Source organism: Myxine glutinosa, chromosome 7, assembly GCF_964187855.1.
Source record: "Myxine glutinosa chromosome 7, kmMyxGlut1.1, whole genome shotgun sequence".
NCBI lineage: Eukaryota > Metazoa > Chordata > Myxini > Myxiniformes > Myxinidae > Myxine > Myxine glutinosa.
The window spans coordinates 165,952,670-165,974,528 of NC_136267.1; the positions used below are offsets into that span (position 1 = coordinate 165,952,670).

At 40.0% G+C, this 21,859-nt stretch overlaps 2 protein-coding genes across 7 annotated transcripts in view; one reads left to right on the forward strand and one right to left on the reverse strand.

The window, feature by feature from the left end:
- LOC137413539 (striated muscle preferentially expressed protein kinase-like) overlaps window positions 1-21,859 on the reverse strand; it is a 170,696-nt gene that overhangs the window by 64,068 nt on the left and 84,769 nt on the right. For all 6 annotated transcript variants that reach the window (XM_078782519.1, XM_078782518.1, XM_078782513.1 and 3 more), the window contains one exon: window positions 1,812-2,012. In XM_078782519.1, coding sequence (XP_078638645.1) covers window positions 1,812-2,012 — 201 coding nt within the window. The remainder of the gene's footprint in view (window positions 1-1,811; window positions 2,013-21,859) is intronic.
- LOC144892878 (uncharacterized) overlaps window positions 3,337-21,859 on the forward strand; it is a 32,762-nt gene continuing 14,239 nt past the window's right edge. The window contains exons 1-4 of the mRNA XM_078781214.1: window positions 3,337-3,812; window positions 3,965-4,428; window positions 4,581-4,674; window positions 4,804-5,024. Coding sequence (XP_078637340.1) covers window positions 4,313-4,428; window positions 4,581-4,674; window positions 4,804-5,024 — 431 coding nt within the window. The 5' untranslated portion in view covers window positions 3,337-3,812; window positions 3,965-4,312. The remainder of the gene's footprint in view (window positions 3,813-3,964; window positions 4,429-4,580; window positions 4,675-4,803; window positions 5,025-21,859) is intronic.

The window sequence follows — 21,859 nt, forward strand, 5'->3', positions numbered from 1 at the left end:
CAGTAAAATAGGCTATATTGTTTTTCCAATTTTTCCAATTTCCAATTTTTCCAATTTTCCAGTTTTTCTGAACATGATGGAATAATATTTACCGATATGAACAGTGATGTGGCTTTTATTGAAATTCTACAAGTACTGTTTATATTTTGATGATTTGCGTGTTATATGATTGAACGGATGTTTATATAAATCGTTTAAAATAAAATAAATCCTTCAATTTCTGATATTTTGCCTTTTCATTTGGGCCTCCCAATTGAAGACCCGCCCGTAGGGCAAGTACCGTTGCTAGTTATGATAATTACCCAACGTGCACATAGTGCAAAGTGGGGTTAAGCAATTGGTTCACTCTCTCTGTATGTCTATCAGTCTACGATCGAGGAACTACTTAATTTCAATTGAACTTTATATTTTGAACACTGTAGATCAGAACATGAATCGGACCACGAACCTGCCGTTTATCAGTACTTTATCTCTGAATTTGGCAAATTGTACGGAATCTCGTTCCGAGTCCACATGTTCACAGTGGAGTAAGGTGTTTTAGTTTGTCTGCCATTCTGACGGTGAAAAAAAAATCATTTCAAACAGGAAACTTACTGTTTTTAGAGAGGTCATCAAGGACACAAACAACAGTACATAAATGGTGGTCATTTTCTGAAAAAATGGTTTTTTTCTGCAGCCTTTAAAACTTTTTCAATTTAATTATATAGTTGAATACTGTCGAACACAAATCGCCGTTTCCATTTCCCAAAACCTCCAGTTTAGCAGTACTTTGGCAAACCTTTACGCCATTTTATGCCATCTCGACCAATCAAATGTGCCACTTGTGGTCTCAGGTGGCGGAATATTGAGATTCAGACAAAATGGCGGCGCATGCTTGTGTTAATATAGATCGTGCTTGGAAACACAAGCAAGAGTTGAAAACTACTCTTCCAATGTCATTTTTCTCAAGACTGTTTGGGAAAGGTGTTCTGCGAACTTTCTAGTTTTGAGAGTTTTAGATTGCACACAATCTCGGAGAGACAGATTTGATTCTGGGATACCAACCCAGAGTTGAGAGCATGAGTACTCCACTGAGCTATGGACAAAGGCCTTGTAGACTGTGAGTAGCTCTGATTGCCTCCCCCAAGAAAGACTTGTATTGACAGAGGGTGCCCAATCTGTGGCTGGCTTTTAGATTTAGGGCATCTATCCTTTGATAAAAGATCAGCAGCAGCAGCACGTCCAGAGTTGATTGACTGGGATGTGGGATGGAGTCCAAACCAATTATCAGACATCACAACTATTTGACAACATGAATGTCTTAAAAAATTGAAGTCTTAATTCGGCATTGTGCACTTACAATACAGAAATGTCACTTACCTCTGAGAGTATGGAAGGTTAGGTGGTTAAAATGAAATACTGATTCTGAACGTCACACAATTTTTTTTCCACTTGGGCTAAGGCTCATAATACAGCTGACAAACACACACACACACACACACACACACACACACACACACACACACACACACACACACACACACACACACACACACACACACACACACACCTCCAATAAATATCATTTCATTTAGCCAAATTCAGCAGCGAGCTACTTCGATCTTGCCTGTGAAAATTTGCATAACTTCCACAATTGCAGATTTGAAATCTTTCTGAAAATCTCGTCTTTTTACTGTTGCTTTTCCGTGTTTTCTACTTTTCTTATCTCTTGGAAAGTGCTTTGAGCTTTTCCTTCTAAATAAAAAGAACTGCATTAGAAATTGATTGAATGATCACAAAGGCATTGGTTTAAGGGAAACTTTCCAGGATACAGTTCAAGGATGGCTATGATGGAGCGATGACCATAGAACATATCATGGAGTTGAATGACACGTGGATGCCTTAAGCAGCTCAAAATTCGCAGCTCTCTCAGGGCATCCTCTCGACGTCCTCTGCTTGCTGGAATGAGTTTAGCAGCATAATCTTTGCCCGTGACCATGTTCCTCACACAGTGTACAACTCCAAAAGAACCCCTGTACAGACACGTGGGCACAACTAAATTCTGGATATACAATTAAAAACCTGACAGTTAAACTGTGTTTGGAGTGTAATACTATACGAGCACGAGTATACGAGCAGTAGTCAAACAGTTTATTGTACACCGATCCTTTCCTATTCCATCCCCAGGCATTGCATGACGTCGGCGGTGACGTGCACCAAAAGGGAGTACTCGGTCTGCACTCAGTTTGGTTTCTTGTTTGTTTGTCTAGGTGACATCTCAGCCATTCTTTGAGCGAGGAAGCTGAAAATTTGGAACAATAGTGAGCACGAGCTATGACAAAATGTTGTTTTTATTTTTTGATTAATCAATTAATTCCTTAATTATTATCAATTTATTAAGGACTTAAATATTGTCAATTTATTAAGTAGTTAAATATTATCAATTTATTAAGTACGGTACTTATGTATTTTCTTTCTCTTCTGGGCAATATCTCAGGCACCTTTTGAGCTGCAAAGCTGATACTTGGACAGGATAATGACCAAGTGATTTGGCTGTAAACAGTATTTTGATTTATTGATTAATCAATTAATTGATTTATTGTTTATTTTTTTTTAGATGAATTACTTCATTAATTTTCAAAAAGTTATAGATTCGGATGAAGCAGTGGTGGTTTAGGTATGCTATTAGCCTATTCATTAAGAAATTAATTATTTTACAATTATTGTTTATCTAATTATGCAATTAATCAATTATTGTACGCCGCTCCCTCCCAATACCGTCTCCATGTGCTGCACGGCGCCATCGCACGCTGGAGGATATGTTATTTATTTATTTGACATGGGGCAGTGTCCTTTGTAACTCAACTTGTCCATTCTTTGTTTAATTACAGAGAGAAAACAATAATACTCAAATGGCATCAGAAAACTTATCCACCATTAAGAACATATATATATATATATATATATATATATATATATATATATATATATATATATATATATATATATACATACAGACTTGGCATTAGTAGGTGATAAATGTTGCTTCTGGGATACCTCCGTTTAACATGGGAAATCCCTATCTAATGTCATTTACCCCCTTGTCTTTTTCAAAAATCATAAACACCTCTATTTCTCCCTCTATGAACCTATAATCCTTCTCACCTTATGAACCTATAATCCTTCTAGCCTATGAACCTCTGATTTTCTTCCTTTATGAACCTATAATCCTTCTAGCCTTATGAACCTATGATTTTCTTCCTTTATGAACCTATAATCCTTCTCACCTCCACTCTTTAGTCTGGCTCATACTTGGTTCTATCATTTATGGCAAAACATTGCATCATCTTTTGTTGAGCCAGTTGCCAACGTGGCACAGGAAATGACAGCCTTGCCAATGACTCAGCCTTGCCTATAAAGGCTCTAACCACACCTTGCTTTTTTAAACACACGTTATGTTTCTCTGGAGGATGGAGGATGAAGCTTTATCAGAAGACAGGTAAGTTTTTTTGTTCTCACGATTAATTATTCATTGTCTTATATGGAACATCATTAACAGCCTCTCAATAATTATTGTTTTTTCTCTTTTGCAGTCTATCTTTATCAAAGGTGGTGATTGATGTTGAAAATGAAGTCATTGATTTTCACCAACAAAGGGAGAATTTGAATGAAACTCTTACAGAATTCACTGAAGTTCGGAGGGGTCTTCATAATGAGATGGTTGAGTGTTTAGAAAGCCTCTCTCACCCATTAATATTCTCCAAGGTTGTCTCAACAACAGAACCAATGACTGACAACGAATTAAACACCTTGTTTGAAATTCTATGCGAGAGGTAAGAGATATAATTAATTATTCACAAACTTCAATCCATTAATTTTCTCCTTTTTATCAAAGTTGGTGGTTGAATAACTGTGTGTTAAAGGTGCTGTGTGGTAAAGTGAGCTGTGTGTTATTTCCTTTAACTAACTGTTTGTTTTATTCCAGCATGAAAAACCAACCAAGCAACATGAAGTTTGATGAAACCCAGGGATTTCACAACTTCGACGACCGGAGGAGTGTCAACTCATTTCCTGGTCATGTGAGTTGTTTGGAAAAATGGAGTTTCTCATTTATGGTCCTAGACTGCCCTCATGTGGTTTGGGATGGCACGGCAGGCAAATACTGTGTTTGGTGAATTTAATTTAAAATCCCTTTTGTGCCTTGCAGACACAAAAGAAATCAAAGGTGGTGATTGATGTTGAAAATGAAGTCATTTATTTTCACCAACAAAGGGAGAATTTGAATGAAACTCTTACAGAATTCACTGAAGTTCGGAGGGGTCTTCATAATGAGATGGTTGAGTGTTTAGAAAGCCTCTCTCACCCGTTAATATTCTCCAAGGTTGTCTCAACAACAGAACCAATGGCTGACAACGAATTAAACACCTTGTTTGAAATTCTATGCGAGAGGTAAGAGATATAATTAATTATACACAAACTTCAATCCATTAATTTTCTCCTTTTTATCAAAGTTGGTGGTTGAATAACTGTGTGTTAAAGGTGCTGTGTGGTAAAGTGAGCTGTGTGTTATTTCCTTTAACTAACTGTTTGTTTTATTCCAGCATGAAAAACCAACCAAGCAACATGAAGTTTGATGAAACCCAGGGATTTCACAACTTCGACGACCGGAGGAGTGTCAACCGATTTCCTGCTCATGTGAGTTGTTTGGAAAAATGGAGTTTCTCATTTATGGTCCTAGACTGCCCTCATGTGGTTTTGGGATGACACGGCAGGCAAATACTGTGTTTGGTGAATTTAATTTAAAATCCCTTTTGTGCCTTGCAGACACAAAAGAAATTGGTGAAGCCAACATGGGAGACAAGAGGATATTATACCTTGGAAGAAACTGAATTTATGGAAGAAACTGAATTTATACCTCGTGAAAAATGTTTTATTATAATTTTTATGTTTTTAATGTTATTTCATAATTTTGATTTTATTCGCTTTGTCCAGAATTATTTAATTCTTAATTACAAAAAGAGAATAAAGGGAAAAAAGATGGGAAGGTGCGCCCCCACCCTTGATCCCCCCTCATCCCACCCCTCCCCTCCCCTTGTGTGTGTGGGGAAGGTGGGGGTGGGATGAGGGGGGATCAAGGATGGGGGCACACAGGGGTGGGGGATGATGGGTGTGGTCTGTGTGGGTGTGGTCTGTGTGGGTGTGGTCTGTGTGGGTGTGGTCTGTGTGGGTGTGGTCTGTGTGGGTGTGGTCTGTGGGTGTGGTCTGTGTGGGCGGGGTCTGTGTGGGTGTGGTCTGTGTGGGCGTGGTCTGTGTGGGCGGGGTCTGTGTGGGTGGGGTCTGTGTGGGTGTGGCTTATGATTTTTATTTATTTATTTAATTTTTTTTATTACTACTAATTAAATTAGCTAATCTGGGTGGATGAAAGTATGGATGGTTGTTGTTTAATGAATTATCAGTTTTGTTTTTTGTAATTCTTGTGAGTAAAATGAACCCAAGATTTCTTCCCAATTCATATCATATAATTTGTAAGTCCAAGGCATAGTATCCATTACATCAACAATTTTGAATAATTCATTAGTCCATCTCTTTGTATAACCTTTCTCAAAATGACTTTTCCATCTGTATATTCTTACAATATCACCAACTTTGAACTTGGGCTTTCTCAAATTAATCTCCTTTTCATATTCTAATTTTGTAAATGTTTCTGATGGTTTTGATTTTGTTGATGAATGAACTGTATTATTGTAATTATCTACAATATCCTGAATAAAATACACCCATTTTTGGGAACCGAGTTGTGTGAATTTTTTATATAATTTCTCTTTTAAAGTACGATTAAAACGCTCAATAACAACTGCTTTTCCTTCATTAAAGGTGCTGTATAATTTAATACCCTCCCCCCTTAAGAAATTTCATAAATATTTTGTTATAGAACTCTGTTCCCTCATCCGTCCACAGTTTCTTTGGTTTTCTTTTACTTTTATTAAATATCTGTTGGAAGGCTAACATCAGAGTATAACCTCTCTTGTTTTTCAAAGGAACAACCCAAGCAAATCTACTCCTCAAATCAATAACGGTTAAAGCATACTTGTATCCCTTATCATTTTTTAGTTCGATCAAATCAGCGGACCATATGTGGTCGGTGTATTTAGAATAAACTTTCCTTCTTTTAAACTTTGTGATTATAGGTTTATGTAATTCATCAGCCAAAAGCTCCTCAGTCTTGATGACATCGTTAGAGCCTAATAGTATTTTGAGGGTGAATAACCAAGGCCAAGTTTCAATTTAGCATTTATCAAATTTCTCACAATAAACCTATCAACCTTCTCTCTCAACGTTGGATTTTGTATCAAAGACAAATTATACAACATTTCTCTGTCGGCTTTATGTTTTTCAGTCAACGTAGTGGTTTTCCCATAAGCAATATCATGCTTCATACACACTTCGTCAACCCTATTTGTAGGTTTAGACCAAGGTTTAGGATTGTCAGCCTCATCTAATCTTTTATCCAGGTTTGTTCCAGGACCACAGAAAGAATATCCAGGTAGATGTAGTTCCCCTGGAATTCCAGTTGTTGTAAATTTACTTCCTGACAAAAACTTTTGTATGTCTCCTCCACTTTTAGGAGAGATGAATTGGCACTTTTTAGAGCCACACTTGACATATTCCTTTTTGATAAACTCTATTATTTTTAGCTTTAACAAAGGAGATATTTTTAGATTTAGTTTTCTTTTTACATTTGAGACAATAACTCATATTTATTTATGAGAAAAAGTCCTACATAGTGCCAAAGCCTTTTGGGTTTTCAACATATACATTTCTATCTTGATTTTTAAAACATAAAGAATCCTTAGGAATGCCTTCACTCTCTCCATTTATTTACAAATAAAACTAACTAAAGTCAATAACACCAACATCATCAACTATATGTTGTATATCTGCTCTCTGAATTTATTATAGCAAATTTAAAAACCAATATCTTCATAAGAGTCATTAGTTCTTTATTTTCCTCTTCGGTGCGTTGAGATTGATTTATTTGTCGTAATAACTTCAATCTTTCATTAATCTCAGGAATGGTCATATTTTTATATTTTTCCCCCCTCTCTCTTTCCTCCCTCTCCTCCTCCTCCTTTTTCTCCCTTTCCTCCCTCTCCTCCTTCTCCTTTTTCTCCCTCTCCTCCTTCTCCCTTTCCTCCTTCTCCTCCTTCTCTCTTTCCTCCTTCTCTTCTTCAACTCCTTCCTCCTTCTCTTCTTCAACTCCTTCCTCATCCCTTGCTACCCTTGAGCTTGAGCCCCAAATAATATTATACATATACTCATCTGGATTTTGAGATATTCTTGTATCTATAATTATTTTTCTCATAATAGGATACCAATAAGATTTGTTGACGATTTCTAAAAGAGTTTTATATTTCATAACTTTGAGAAGTTCATTTTTATTTAATATTTTAAACAAGTCTCTATTTGTGGGTTTAGCAATATCAGTATAAGGCCAGTTTTTAATGACAAAATTTCCATGTATATGCTCCAAATCATAAGGTATGTAATACCGAGCACCCTTTTCTTGTAGGTATCCCTGAATACAAAAATTATAATTCTCTTGTAGTCTTTTTCCTGCCATTTATGTATCAGAAATATATGTGAGATTAATATTATAACAGGTAATACCACCCCATCTTCCCACTACCAAATCGGTTTGTATTCCTCGGCTTTCTATCCTTATCTCATTACCTTCCTTCTTTGTCATGCTAACCATCGCTATACTATCATATATTTTTCTTTTCTTAAAACCATGTATTTGTTGTTTACTAATTGTACTTCCACATAAATCCTTATCCTCACCAAGCGGCTAATATTCTTCTTTACGAGACTGATTCAAATCATGTAGGTCTTCTAAGTTTATTGAAAAATACCAATTATACCCTAAATCAGGCATATCATACCCCCATTTATTGATTCGCATATTAACTATATGTCCTTCTTTATAAAATTCAATTGTAAGCAGATAGTTCAATTGAATGAGGAAAGGTGTATGGTCAGTATAACCGGGTGTTGTGGTTGTAAATTTTACTTGTTTAACAAAACGTGCTGTTTTCTTTAAAAATATATATTGTGATAAATCACTAAATCTAATTAAGTCATTCGCATCTGTCGGGTTTGGATAATTGATTAATTTATAAGTATTCTTCATATTAATATTTTTACTTATACTATATTTTTGTTGTTCAGCCTGTGCCTTTGTATAATAATTTGATAAATCAATATCCTGAGAGGATTTTCCAAAGATAGAACCATCTTTTCCAACATAAGTCATTTATATTAGATTAAAAATGATATCATAAAAATTTTCATTATTGTTGAGTTGAAATAATACATATAAACATAATTGACCACAACATTTAGAATTAATTTCTTGAACTTGAAATGTTTGATAAACACCATTCTGTAAGAATTGTATTACTTCAACAGGCGGTGGCATACCATAACTATCAAAATAATATTTATCCTGACTATTATGAATGCAAACCCAATGAGAACCATTCTGTGTGTCTAAATTCATAATAATATTCATTGTATTCTTGGACAACTTTTTAAATTCATCTCATACAAATAACCACATTATCAATTTTTAGTTTTTTACAATATTTAGTAAGTTCTATATTTGATGTTGTATTCTTTCCAAATTGTTTAAACCATTTATCCATTTATTTATGAGAAAGATATAACCCATTACCCCTTTTAGTTAGTTTAACACCCGCTTGAGCGATAGAGGAAAGCATATCTCCAACTAACAATCTAGCTTTATCAGGTAGACTTTCAAGTTTTTGAGCAAAATCCACAATTACACCACTTCCACTAATTTGTTTCTCCAACTCCTTGTTATGTCTTTCCAATTCTTTTTGAGCTTTTAGTTGTGCCTTCCTTTCGTTAGCAGTTTTTACCGCTGCTGAAATACCACCAGTCAATGCTCCCGCCGCACTTAAACCAGCAATTAAAGGAATTAGAAACGGGAGAAATCCTCCCTCTTGTATTGAATATTTCTTTAACATAGGTTTTGTCATTTTAATTTTAAGTGAACCAGCATCATTTAGTGTTTTTACCTGCTCTCTTGTGAGTAAAACATCAATTCTTACTGCTCCTTTTCTTTGAATTGTATTAACGTTAATAATACAAGGCTTTTGATTTTGAATACAAGATGTTAATTTATTAAGATTGATTTGATTAACATATACCAGTTCTTTCCTACTCATTTATTTATGAGAAAAAACCTATGTGATATTAATCATAACACCATTATCTGTATTAATCTGTAATTCTGTTTCCTCCAAAAGCAAACAATAAGCATCAACTTCTTCATTCTCTCCTCTTTCAATGTATAGAGAAGTATCCACTCTATTAGACTTTATAGTGTTGCGAATATGGAATTTGGCCTCCATATCCGCTTGTAAATATTCCCCTATTTTCTCCAATACTCCCCAACTTTCCCCAATCCCCCATTCCCTAGTCCCATTGCATGTAAATAACAATCAGTAGAGCCGACCTTCCCCTTATTCCCCCATTAAATGTCGTGCCCAGGTCCACCGCACCACACGTAGACAACTTTCGGACATCTTCCTAGTTATTCTTATTCTATGTCAGTTAAGGCCTCGTCTCCATTAATTATGACTCTTCGTTGCACCAGAATGTGATTATATGGCATCAGTAGTGAGTTTAGGACCTTTCCCATACCTCCTTCCATCTTCTTCCCCAACAATTACAACAACAACAGAGATGGCGGCGGAGCGGGGGAGGATGCGTCCTCACACCGGCTCGATTAGCTCCAGACCATGCGCTCCACGGGGTTACCACGAAGGGGCTCCTTGTCAGCTCCTCGTCAAGGGCGGAGCCTGGTAAACCCCCCCGCACGCACCCAATGAGAAGCAACGTGCCGATTCCACGAGGCGGAGCTAACGAGCCGAGGGCGTGTCACTCCCCGCCGGATATACGCGGCCCCGCGCCGGATGTGACGTGAGATGCGCACCCAGCTTGGAGAAGGAAAGCCACCTGCGAGCGCTGAGTCAGATGCGCCCCTAGCTGGAGAAAGAACGTTACCACCTCGAGCGCTGTGCAACCTTCCGCATCTTTGGACCGGACCGGACCGTACTGTACCCTGCCCCGAGCCCAGGAGGACCTGGAGCCATCGATCCTGCCTTTCCTAGCCATCAAACCCCCGTGTGAGTCAGCCGTTGTCCCGTGTGTCTGTCGTCTGTCCGGGGTTAATATAAGAGTGTGTCTAAGTGCCTGTCTTCCTGTAATATACCTCTAGCCCCTGTAATCTAACCTTTTCCGTACGAATATACTTGAGAATCGAAACATTGGTGTCGTATTGTGTTATTGTAATCCAGCCGGGTGTCTTCTTTTTCTTATTGAGCCAGCGTGGCGCGGCTTCGTCAACGTCGAGTATAATCGGTAACTTGTGCAGACGTGGTCATACCAAAACCGCTCGGTAAACTAACATCTAAGCCACGTCTGTAACAATTGGTTGTCAGGAGTTGGATTCGAACCTGGGACTAAATTTATTTAGCCCAAATTTTGGACACCAATTGTGTTAGTACGGTAACAATTGGTGTCGAGGAGTGAGATTCGGACCCGGGACTAAATTAGTTAGGCCCAAATTTTGGGAGGGAAAATCGATCCGGAGCGCGTACGGCGCTCGACCAAATCGATCCGGAGCGCGGTCCCGCGGTTACTGCGCTCGACGAAATTATAACGGCGAAATTTCGAATTTGTGTTACGAAACTCGAATTTTGAAAGTCGCGCCATGGCGGATCAAGACGGCTGGGGTCCGGTAGGGGAGAGTGAAGCAGGGTCGGTCCAGGACCAAATTGAGGGACATGAGGGACATGAGGAGAGCGAAACAGCGAGGGTAGCAGGCACGCAAAATGGCGCCTCGCAAGAGCGCGCGGTAGCCGAGCCCGCTGTATCAACGGGCTTTAACATGCAGCCGATTGACATACAGGCCCTCATTGCGCAGCTACAGGCAGCTGTACAGATGAGTATGGGGAGCCAAATTGAGCGATTGGGTGAGCGGTTGGGGAACCGGATGGATGCTCAGAGTGAGCAAATGGGGGTAATGAGGGACGAAGCGAGGGGTACCGGTGAGGGGTTAGACAACGGGATAAAAGAAGTGAAACATGGGTTAACGGGGGTAGAAAACAGAATGGCCGCTCAAGAGAATCAAATAGAGGGAGTGAAAAATGGGTTAGAGGGGTTAGAAAACAGTATGGAAGGCAAATTGAGGGACATGAGGGACCAAGCGGAAAGGGAAGTTAAACAAATGGAGCAGCAGATAGAGGGGGTCAGAATGGGGGTAGAAACCAAACTGGATGCTCACAGGGAGGAAATGGAGCAGATGAGGGTGGCATCTGGGCAGGAGATGCAAGTGATGGGAGAAGAGATCAGAAGAGGAGTGAGTGAGGAGGTCGGAGGAGTGCGCGAGGAGGTGAGGCACTGTAAGGAGCACATGGAGAAGGAGGTGAGAAAGGGGACTGTAAAGTTACAGGGGGGCATAGAGGTCCTGACGCAGGAGGTGGAGCAGCTAACAGAGGGACAAAAAGAACTAACGAACCAGGTAAAGAGGAACACTGCGGTATTAGGAGGTTTAAAAGCGACACAAAACGACATAAAAAACGACTTGATAGCGACAAAGAGGGAATGTCAGATGGTACGTGAGGGACTGACAACGAGGTTGGACGAGGTGATAGAGGTAATGGAGACGAAGGACCGGCAGGTGAGGACGCACCTGGAAACGGTCAAGGTAGCCTTAGAGGATGAGCTTGAGGAGACGTACCGGGACATAAAAGAGGTGAAGCAGAAACTAGAAGAAGTGGAAGAAGGGATGAGCGAAATTAAGAAGCGACGGAGAGGGGATAACAAAGAGATAAAAGAGGAAGTAAAAGAATTGGTCCAAAGTCTGTGTTTGGATCGTGATGATGTGCTCATTAACCGGATGAGGGATTCGCAGGTGATGGAGGAGAAGCGAAGAGGAAGAGGACCCGGTGTAAGTGGTGACCAATATGGTCGTGCGTATGATGCGCCAGGTGATTTAAGAGGCTTGGGGGTCGAGATAGACCCGGGTGTTCGTGAGAGGCCGTTGGTGAAGTGTGCGACAGGTCTGGTGTGCGAAAGAGGAGGTGTGCGAGAAAGTCCGACTCTGGGGTGTGTGAGGAAAAAGTGCGTGCCAAGGAGTGAGGGTGCTGGCGAGAGTGAGTCGGTCGTAGCGCGTGTGCGAGGGAGCACATGGAAGCGTGGTGTGGTGAGTGTTACAGAGGGTGTGACGGGAGAGTGTGCGCGAGAAAGGTGTGTGACGGACAGGTGCATGAGGAAAGAGTGCGCTGTCAGAAGTAAGGAAGAGTGTCCACCTGTGGTGAGTGTTACAGAGGGTGTAACGGGAGAGTGTGCGCGAGAAAGGTGTGTGACGGACAGGTGCACGAGGAAAGAGTGCGCTGTCAAGAGTAAGGGTGAGTGCGTTGTCAAGAGTGGTGGTGAGAGTATTGAGAGTGACAAGGAGAGTGAGTTGGTTGTGACAGGTGAGCGAGGATGTACACCTGGGATGGAAGGATGCACACCTGGAATGGTAGAGCGTGAGTGGGAATGCACGCTGGAGTTGGTGGTGAGGCATGTGGTTGGGTGTGTGAATGAGGGCACACCTGTGATTGTCACAGAGGAGGTGACCGAGGAGGGGGCGCGAAGAGGTGTTTTGGTGAGGTGTGCTACGAACGAATGTGTGCCAAAATGTTCGGTGGTCAGGTGTGTGACCAAGGCTGTGAGTGGAATGAGTGTACCTGGGTGTGTAAGGAAAGGTACGAGGAGCATGGGCACGGCTGGATGTGTGAGCAAGGAACGGGCTGCGGGATGTAAGCATGCAGGTGAAGCATCGACGTTAGACGGGGTAGAGTTTAGAACGACTTATAGCCGAGTCGGGCCCTCGGTGCGTGCTGGGCCTCGCTTTGAACGGCCGCGTCCGTGCTCCACTAGGCGGAGCTGGCAGCCCAATAGAAAGGGTCGTCATGGCGACCACTTTTTGGTGAGACGTGCCGGCAGGTCGAGAGCGGGACATTGGATGGCTCCGTGCCGAGATGGTGCGTGGGATCTCGGCCCGGGTAAACCTCCTTCCCTGCACCGAATGCGGGACGCACCCAGCCGCTGGCACAGAACAACCAGCATTCATGGCTTGGCTTTACGAAGCCGGGCTTTGGACAGGAATTGGCGCACCGAGAGGTATTAGTGAGTCGACTGGGTGATGAGGTTAGTGTTTTGGACCCAAAATTAGAGAAAAACAAAATTTGATGATTGGCAAGGGATTGGCAGTAGTGATTGGCAGATGATGGGCAGTGATTGGCAAATTTTTAATTTGTTGAAATTTGATGTGCAAAATTGGTAGTGAGAGACCCCCGATGTGGTGGGATGGCAAATCCACCATCCTTCCCATGGTGGGGGCAAAGGAGCAATAGCTTATGGGGTGTATGGCAGTGAAAACTAGCCCGGGTGGGTTCGGTTATATTGATAGGGATCTAGCGAAGATGACATTAGGTGACGATAAGGTTAGTTAGTGACTGATACCTGTAGTGGGGACGCAGGTAGATTAGTGTGGATGATAATGACGAGGGAGCGCAATAGTTTAAAGGGACGACTGGGAAGCGCAAGTTTCAGAAGGGAGTAGTTAGCTGAGATGATGCCGTGTTTGTGAGAATTGAACAGGTGTGATTGCACAGGTGTGCAACTGGACAGGTGTGTGGAGCAGTGTATGAGTAGTGAGTGTGTGGATCAGCGCGAATGCGCTTGGGGAGAGAAGGGTGCAGGTGGCACCAGGTGTGAGAGCACAGGTGTGCAGGTACAGGTGTGTGGAGAGAGTTGGAGTGAGTGGTACGGAGTGGTGTGCATGGTGCGAAGGTGTGGATGGGGGAAGAGTGGACCCCTTTCACGAGCACCCGTGGCGGGTAGTGTAAGTGTTAGGTAGAGGGTGCAGGTAAATTGTGGTTGGATATTGGCATTTGTGGTGCGGTTGCAGAATGGTGTTGTGAATGGGTGCATTAGTGTTGTGGAAATGGCTGGGCGTGTAGCCTGTTAGTGTGTGTAGTTGGTTGGGCACTCCACCACTGTGAGGATGTCGGCCAGGTGAGGCCGCAGGTGGGCTCTGGGAGCCGGTAGTTGTGAGTGGGTGCCTGAGGATCCCGGGTGTGGATCGGGCAGCCCAGTGCCAGAGAGGGCACGGAGTGGGGAGAGAGCCAGAGGGCCTTCCCCTGGTAGTTAGGTTAGGGTAAGGAGCAGGTAAGCTCGGAGGCAACTGCAGTGGTGGAGGTGTGCAGGTGGGTAGACCCACTGGGAGAGGTACACGTCGCAGCCCAGAAATTGTGCGAGGGCACCGGGAGATGAATCGGGGGAGTGAGACCCCAAATTGAAAAGCACCACAGTTTGGCCAATGGGAATTGGTTTTTAGAACCCATAGTGTAAGAGGGCCAATGGTTTGGCCGGAGAGAGACCCCGGGTAGTGTAAAGTTGTTAAAGTCATTTAGGAAATAGTTAGGATTGATGAACCTGTCGCACCATACGCAGCCACTTACCTGTGGTGATGATGATGACTCCACACCTGTGTTTTCTTTGTTTTGTTGCAGGAGATGAATCGCTGTGTGGATTTGTGAGACGCATCACGACGTGGATGAGACATTGGAGTGATTCCATCTCTCCCTCCCTAGGAGGGACTGATGATGAATTGGTAATGGCAAATTATGATGTTGAGTTGGAGATGGCAAATTTTGATGAGAGTTGAAAATGGCAAATTTGATTGGTTAGGAGGGAGAGAAGACGAATTTGGTATATGGGAGGAACGGGGAAGACAGTAGGGATGTTTGTTGATTTGTAAAGTAGATGTTTATGGGTAGTGTTGTGTTTTGTGGATACAGTAAGGGGTAAGGGAGGGGCCATGTAGGTTACCTGGTGGGGGGGGGGGCGTACGATAGGAACGTACCTGTCTCACCTGGTTCCCATGTGCCCCCAGTGTGCATCACCTTACATTGCGTGCACTTTTGCGCCCTTACCACCTTACTCACTTGTTTCTTCTTTTGTCTCCCACCTCCGAGGATCTGGCTTTGGGGTAGAGAGAGAGGAGAGAGAGGTGCTGGCTGCGCAGTTGTGGGCCTGCACTTTCGCTGTTTGCTGCCGGGATCGATACACCATATGGACCGCAATGTTTGTGGCCACCCACAATGGACCGCAGTTCGTTTGCGGCCAAGCACCACCCGGGGATGGACCTATGGGTCAACGTGGCACCTATGCCATACAGGTGAACCACTTTTAGTTGACACCAAGTGCACCACAAGAAGAGCAAGAGACACCTGCAGGGTTAGGGGTTGTCGAATTTATTTTTATTCCAATGAACAATGGTGACTGCACCGATTGGTGGTGGGGTGGTGCTTTTGATGCTGGGAAAGGGTGCTCTGCACGTTATTAAAGGCCGTCGGCCACAGAGCACTCGTGGGTTGGTGTATCGATGTTGGCAAGCGCGCTCTCTCTCTATGCATAACATCTGCATGTGTTCCTCCAAAGACAGGTCCTGGATCGTAGTGTAAATAGCAGCGTAGTCTTGTAAATAATGCTCCCTACCGGCTGTATGTTTAGTTTGAGGATTCTTTCCGGATTCGGTTATCCTGTGGGTGTGTTTCTGTGAGGAGAAGGGTGCAACGTCGCAGGGGGACATATTTACTCATTTGTGAATATCTGTAAAACTGTCGCACTCAGGGTAGAGTTAATAGTAGAGGGAACTACATTGCGTGCCACACTAAAGTAGGTAAAAATTTATCGGGTCGGGACGCCCCGAGGGTAGAGAAGGGTGCAATGTTGCGAATATGGAATTTGGCCTCCATATCCGCTTGTAAATATTCCCCTATTTTCTCCAATACTCCCCAACTTTCCCCAATCCCCCATTCCCTAGTCCCATTGCATGTAAATAACAATCAGTAGAGCCGACCTTCCCCTTATTCCCCCATTAAATGTCGTGCCCAGGTCCACCGCACCACACGTAGACAACTTTCGGACATCTTCCTAGTTATTCTTATTCTATGTCAGTTAAGGCCTCGTCTCCATTAATTATGACTCTTCGTTGCACCAGAATGTGATTATATGGCATCAGTAGTGAGTTTAGGACCTTTCCCATACCTCCTTCCATCTTCTTCCCCAACAATTACAACAACAACAGAGATGGCGGCGGAGCGGGGGAGGATGCGTCCTCACACCGGCTCGATTAGCTCCAGACCATGCGCTCCACGGGGTTACCACGAAGGGGCTCCTTGTCAGCTCCTCGTCAAGGGCGGAGCCTGGTAAACCCCCCCGCACGCACCCAATGAGAAGCAACGTGAGTAGGTGATAAATGTTGCTTCTGGGACACCTCCGTTTAACATGGGAAATCCCTATCTAATGTCATTTACCCCCCTGTTTTAAAAAAAATCATAAACACCTCTATTTCTCCCTCTATGAACCTATAATCCTTCTCGCCTTATGAACCTATAATCCTTCTCGCCTTATGAACCTATAATCCTTCTCACCTTATGAACCTATAATCCTTCTCGCCTTATGAACCTATGATTTTCTTCCTTTATGAACCTATAATCCTTCTAGCCTTATGAACCTATGATCATTCTCACTTCCATGTAAATTTTACCCTATTCCCCCCACTACCCCCTTAATGTAGTTCCTTAGACCACTCTGCTAATGAGCCTATAAATATATTATCTCTTTCTAACTTTTTTAAGAGTTCCATTCTCCTATAGAACTCATCCCCATCAAGTATATTTATAAAGTATACAGGTTCCTTAACCTTTTGTTGTGAAAGTATAAAGTGGTATGTTTCACGGAGGGTTCTTGTTTGACCTCCTCCTCTCCCACATACCATTTTAAAATTATAATATTTATTATCCGATTGATAACCATTAAAGTTCTCACTCCACTCTAATATATTTTTCTTCCCACCCTCCATTACCCCACTTAACAAATGAATACGTTTATCCATCTTGAGAACCTTCTGACCAGTGATTCTCTCAACCTCTTGAATCTGATATTTTTCACATTCGTTATGTTTTCCATTTATATACCAAGGTTGATTACACCTCCACTCTTTAGTCTGGTTGATACTTGGTTCTATCATTTATATAATAGTAAAAAAGGTGGCGGTAGCCCGTTAAAATCCCTAACCCCCCTTTTTAACTTATCACTTATATATATATATATCTTATATACTTATATAACCATAAGGGAGACGATCAATTCCATTTTCTAAAATAAACCTCTTATCATCAAAAGCCCCCAATGCTTTCTTATTCACCTCTTCTGAATATAATTGATGTTTATAACTTCTTATTCCATTAATCTTTCTAAACTCTTCTTTCTTTGTTGTTAAACAGTTATAATAATCCTTAAAGTTTATTGTTTCTTTAATGACATTTTTCTTTATACCTTTTAACTTCTTATCAGTCTTTTCAACGTTATTCACAATGTATTTATAAGCATAAGCCTTCGACCTCAATCCCACAAATTCACTCATAACATTTCCTCCCAATTCATCCTTGAACTTTCCAATCACCTTTTTATTTTTAGAAGAGAACAACTCACTCTCTGGACTGTAATTACTTGTATCATAGATATTAATGTCCTTTTTCATATCTGAATAAACATCATCAGTATTAATTTTCAAAATAAAACTATCAGTATCCATATACAACAATGACACATTATCCTTATACTTTGATTTTAGATTAATATAAAAGTAATCATACATTAATGACTTTGACAAGTCAAGAATTGATGTTCCAATGTAAATAGGTTTGTCCATTTCAATACTCTCTTTAACCAAATGGATCGCACAAAAGTTCTCAGTAAAGACCTCAGCTCTAGTAAAACTCGGTCTATTAATTAATTTTGATGCTTGTTCCCAAGATGTTGCTAGTCTGATATTTTGTCTTTTCCTCACATTCTCCATGGTCTTACCAAAGACCGCATTATTCATTAATTTATAAAAGTCTTTCTCAAAATCTGTTTTTGACTCTGTTCTTCTTTGTGTATTAAAATCAATGTACCCCTTTAACCAATGACTTTGATTGAACTTTAGAACCCTGTGGATCTTCTCTACTCTTAGACCTTTTGATAAATATTGTCGCAAATTTCTTTGGTGTAGTACATAATTTTTCTTGTTATATAATGTAGTAAGTAATTTTTCTGTTGATTCACCTATATCAAACGATCGTTGATAATCACTCAACCATTCTTTCTTTGGACTTTCTTTCTCACAAGCAAATGGAAGATCTTTATGTTTGATATGAAGTTCTTCAGGATATTTTAAATCAACCTCAAAATAATAACCAACCTTTGAATCATCCAATTGTTTTTGTGTAGAGATACATACATCTTGTAAAACCTTTGTGTAGTCTTTTTCCTTTACCCATCTTAGTTTCCCATAAGGAAGAGCTTGAGACATTGCCCAGCCATACAAGTTGTTTGCGTCATAGTACATCAAGTAAGAACTCTCTTTCGTTGAATCATAATTTGGAAGATATTTGTTATTTGCTTTTGAGTAGCTGCTCGAGCATACTTGTGAAATTCCACCTCTTTTTGCCTTTTCAATCATCAAAAGCATATCGACATCGGTTATCAAATCCAAATCTTGTTTTGTCATTTTCAACATCGCGCTCCAAGCCAATCCAGGTGCTGTGTAGTAGTGAGCAGGATCCAATCCATATCCAGTGCGACAAACAGATCTAAAGGCTTCAAATACATCGGCCAATAAAAGCACATCAGTTTTGAGATACAAATCGTGATACTCACCAAGATTCTTGATGTTATATTTTTCCCAAACATTTTGTGCGTGTACATAATCTTTATCAGATATATGACTGTTGTTTAATTTGTTATCGAAATTTTCTTTTAAAGGAAGTTGTGTTTCATTGAATCTCTCAAATGAGTCCATATAGTCATAGGGGTAAATTCCCTTTTGTGTTAGAAAATCTTTATCTGAAAAATACTCTGAAAGACATGGAAACTCTTTTAGATTTTGAACCAAGTTAGCCAATGGACTTGCCATGAATTTAAATGTATCAAGAAATCTGATATGAGTAATAGGAGATGTGTGAATTGTTTTTGTGAATGAAATGTATTTCTGATCTGTGTTAGGAATTGCTGAAATGTGTCCAGATGTCTTTGAAAGTTCATTAATAAATAGATGCGTATCATAATGAGCATTGTTATGAAGAAAGACAGGAATGAAAGAGGGGAGTTGATAATTAATATTACAACTTTGATGAGCTGGACCTCTATATTTACCAGTGAGATGACAATGATCTCTAACCTTTAGACCTTCACCAATTTTTTCCTCACAAATATGACAAACATTGTTTTTTCTAAATTCCCTTTTCTGTTCACTCGTCAAAGACATTGGTTTATTAGTTTCTCTCATTATCTTGGTTAATCGGACACAGTCTTTTTCTAGTCGTTTCACAAACTCCTCTGGGGTATTTGAGCCTCTATACTCCTCTAACTTGTTATATTTATCACCAACGGATGATTTGATATAATAACAAAAACCGCAAGGAGTATGTTTTTGATATTTATTTGTGTATGAATCTTTTGGATCTGGAGAAGCAGTATCTATTTTTTCTAGAATACTTTCAAAATCAGCATATATAACAAATGGATGTTTGATCTTTTTCTTTTCATCTTTGAATGTGATATTTGAGCCTTCTTTAGGCATATTGATTACCGTTGATTTATGTTCACCACAATAATTTGAATGTTTATCTAATCTTTCTTGTGTATGGAAGAAGTTAAGACAACGCAAACAAATATATATTTTATTTGTTCTTTTACATACTTGTGGTTTTATTAATTTAGCAATATCTTTAATGTATGTATAATGTGAATTTTCCTCTGAATTAAAATATAGAAGATTAATATGAGTTTGTTTACAATTGTCAGAAAGCTTTAAAACCTGAATGCTGTTTGTTTCTGTTAGACCATAAACATTAACTGATAAATTATTTATCTTTTCAAATTTAGGAATATCATTTAAAGCCATCGGAAACTTTAGATCTTTCGTATTTAATGTATTCTCATATTTTTTATAATGAGATACTCTTTCATCATGAAAATGTGGAGGATGTAAGTGTGCTAGAATAGACCAGAGAAAACATTTATTGTCTTTATTTTTGATATTGATAACTGCTTTTCTATTTTTGATAACACTGGGTAAATCAATGTAGGAAGAAGCTTTTAGAGGATCTGATTTAAGAATATGAATGTCTATGTAAATAATTTTTCCTATATTGAATCCACTTCCTACGATTGAATTATCCACATCTTGCTCTTGTTTAATAAGTTCATCATAGACTCCTGATGTTTTAAAATCTTGATATGAAGATATAAAGTGTGGCTCAGTTCTCATGTATGGTGTATCTATAACTCCTTCGTCCTTTGTCATTTCTAATTTTACTCCCATATAAAATTTAAGTGGTTTCATTTCTTTTAGTGTTTTTTCAATCAACGTTTGAACAACAGGTTTAACTCTTTCTACAGCATCAACTATAGACTCTGGTTCAGGAGGTTTGAAGTTAAAGACTCTTATTTTAATATGTTCTTTGAATGCGCCATCAGAGTTTTTAGTTGTGATAAAATTTGATAAATGTAGAATTGTTTTAAGATGTATTTCGAAGCCTTTCTTGAGGATATTTTTATTACATGCAGAACAGTGTTTTGTTTCCTTCTGAATAGGAGATAGTAGGTGAAGTAGATTAAATGTGTGTTTGTTAGTTTTAAGGTGTCTTTTGTATTGTTTATATTCTTGTTCACAAACATCGCAATACGTTGCTTTGATCATATTTATTTATATAGTAAAATTATACTTAAAACAAAGTGCCTTTTTTAGAGGCTTTTTAAAAGATGAAACTGTGCTTTAAGTAAACACCTTTGAGCTTTTCAACTCGTTTTATGTATATAACTTTACTTAAAGTAAAACACCTTTGAGTTTTTCAACTCGTTTTATGTATATAACTTTACTTAAAGTAAAATACCTTTGAGCTTTTCAACTCGTTTTATGTATATAACTTTACTTAAAGTAAAACACCTTTGAGCTTTTCAACTCGTTTTATGTATATAACTTTACTTAAAGTAAAACACCTTTGAGCTTTTCAACTCGTTTTATGTATATAACTTTACTTAAAGTAAAACACCTTTGAGCTTTTCAACTCGTTTTATGTATATAACTTTACTTAAAGTAAAACACCTTTGAGCTTTTCAACTCGTTTTATGCATATAACTTTACTTAAAGTAAAACACCTTTGAGCTTTTCAACGCGTTTTATGTATATAACTTTACTTAAAGTAAAACACCTTTTTTTTTTTTTTTTTTTTTTTTTGTATACAAGATCGAGGCTCGTGAAAGAGCTAACAATAATCACAAAAAAGACAAACCAACTCCTCTCTGGGGGAGCAAGGCCAGAGAGGAGTCGGTAGAAGACAGAAAGACCACCAACCTGCCTGCGGTGAGTGAGTGAAAGGCCCTCGGAGTTGACTACATCGCAGGAGATTCCAATGATTCTGAAAGCTTTGGCCTCAACAGCGTGAAGCCGAGCAAGGTGTGAGGCAGGAGCACCAGCCCAGAGGGGGGAACAGTATTCCATTGAGCTGCGGATGAAAGCCTTGTATGTGGTGAGGAGCTCAGGTGTGCCAAGGAAGGACTTCGCACGACGGAGGATGCCCAGTCGGCGACTGGCTTTGGAGGCGAGCTTGGAAATGTGGTTTTCCCAAGAAAGATCATGGCAGATAGTGAGACCCAAAAGCTTGAGCGACAGAACTTCTTGGAG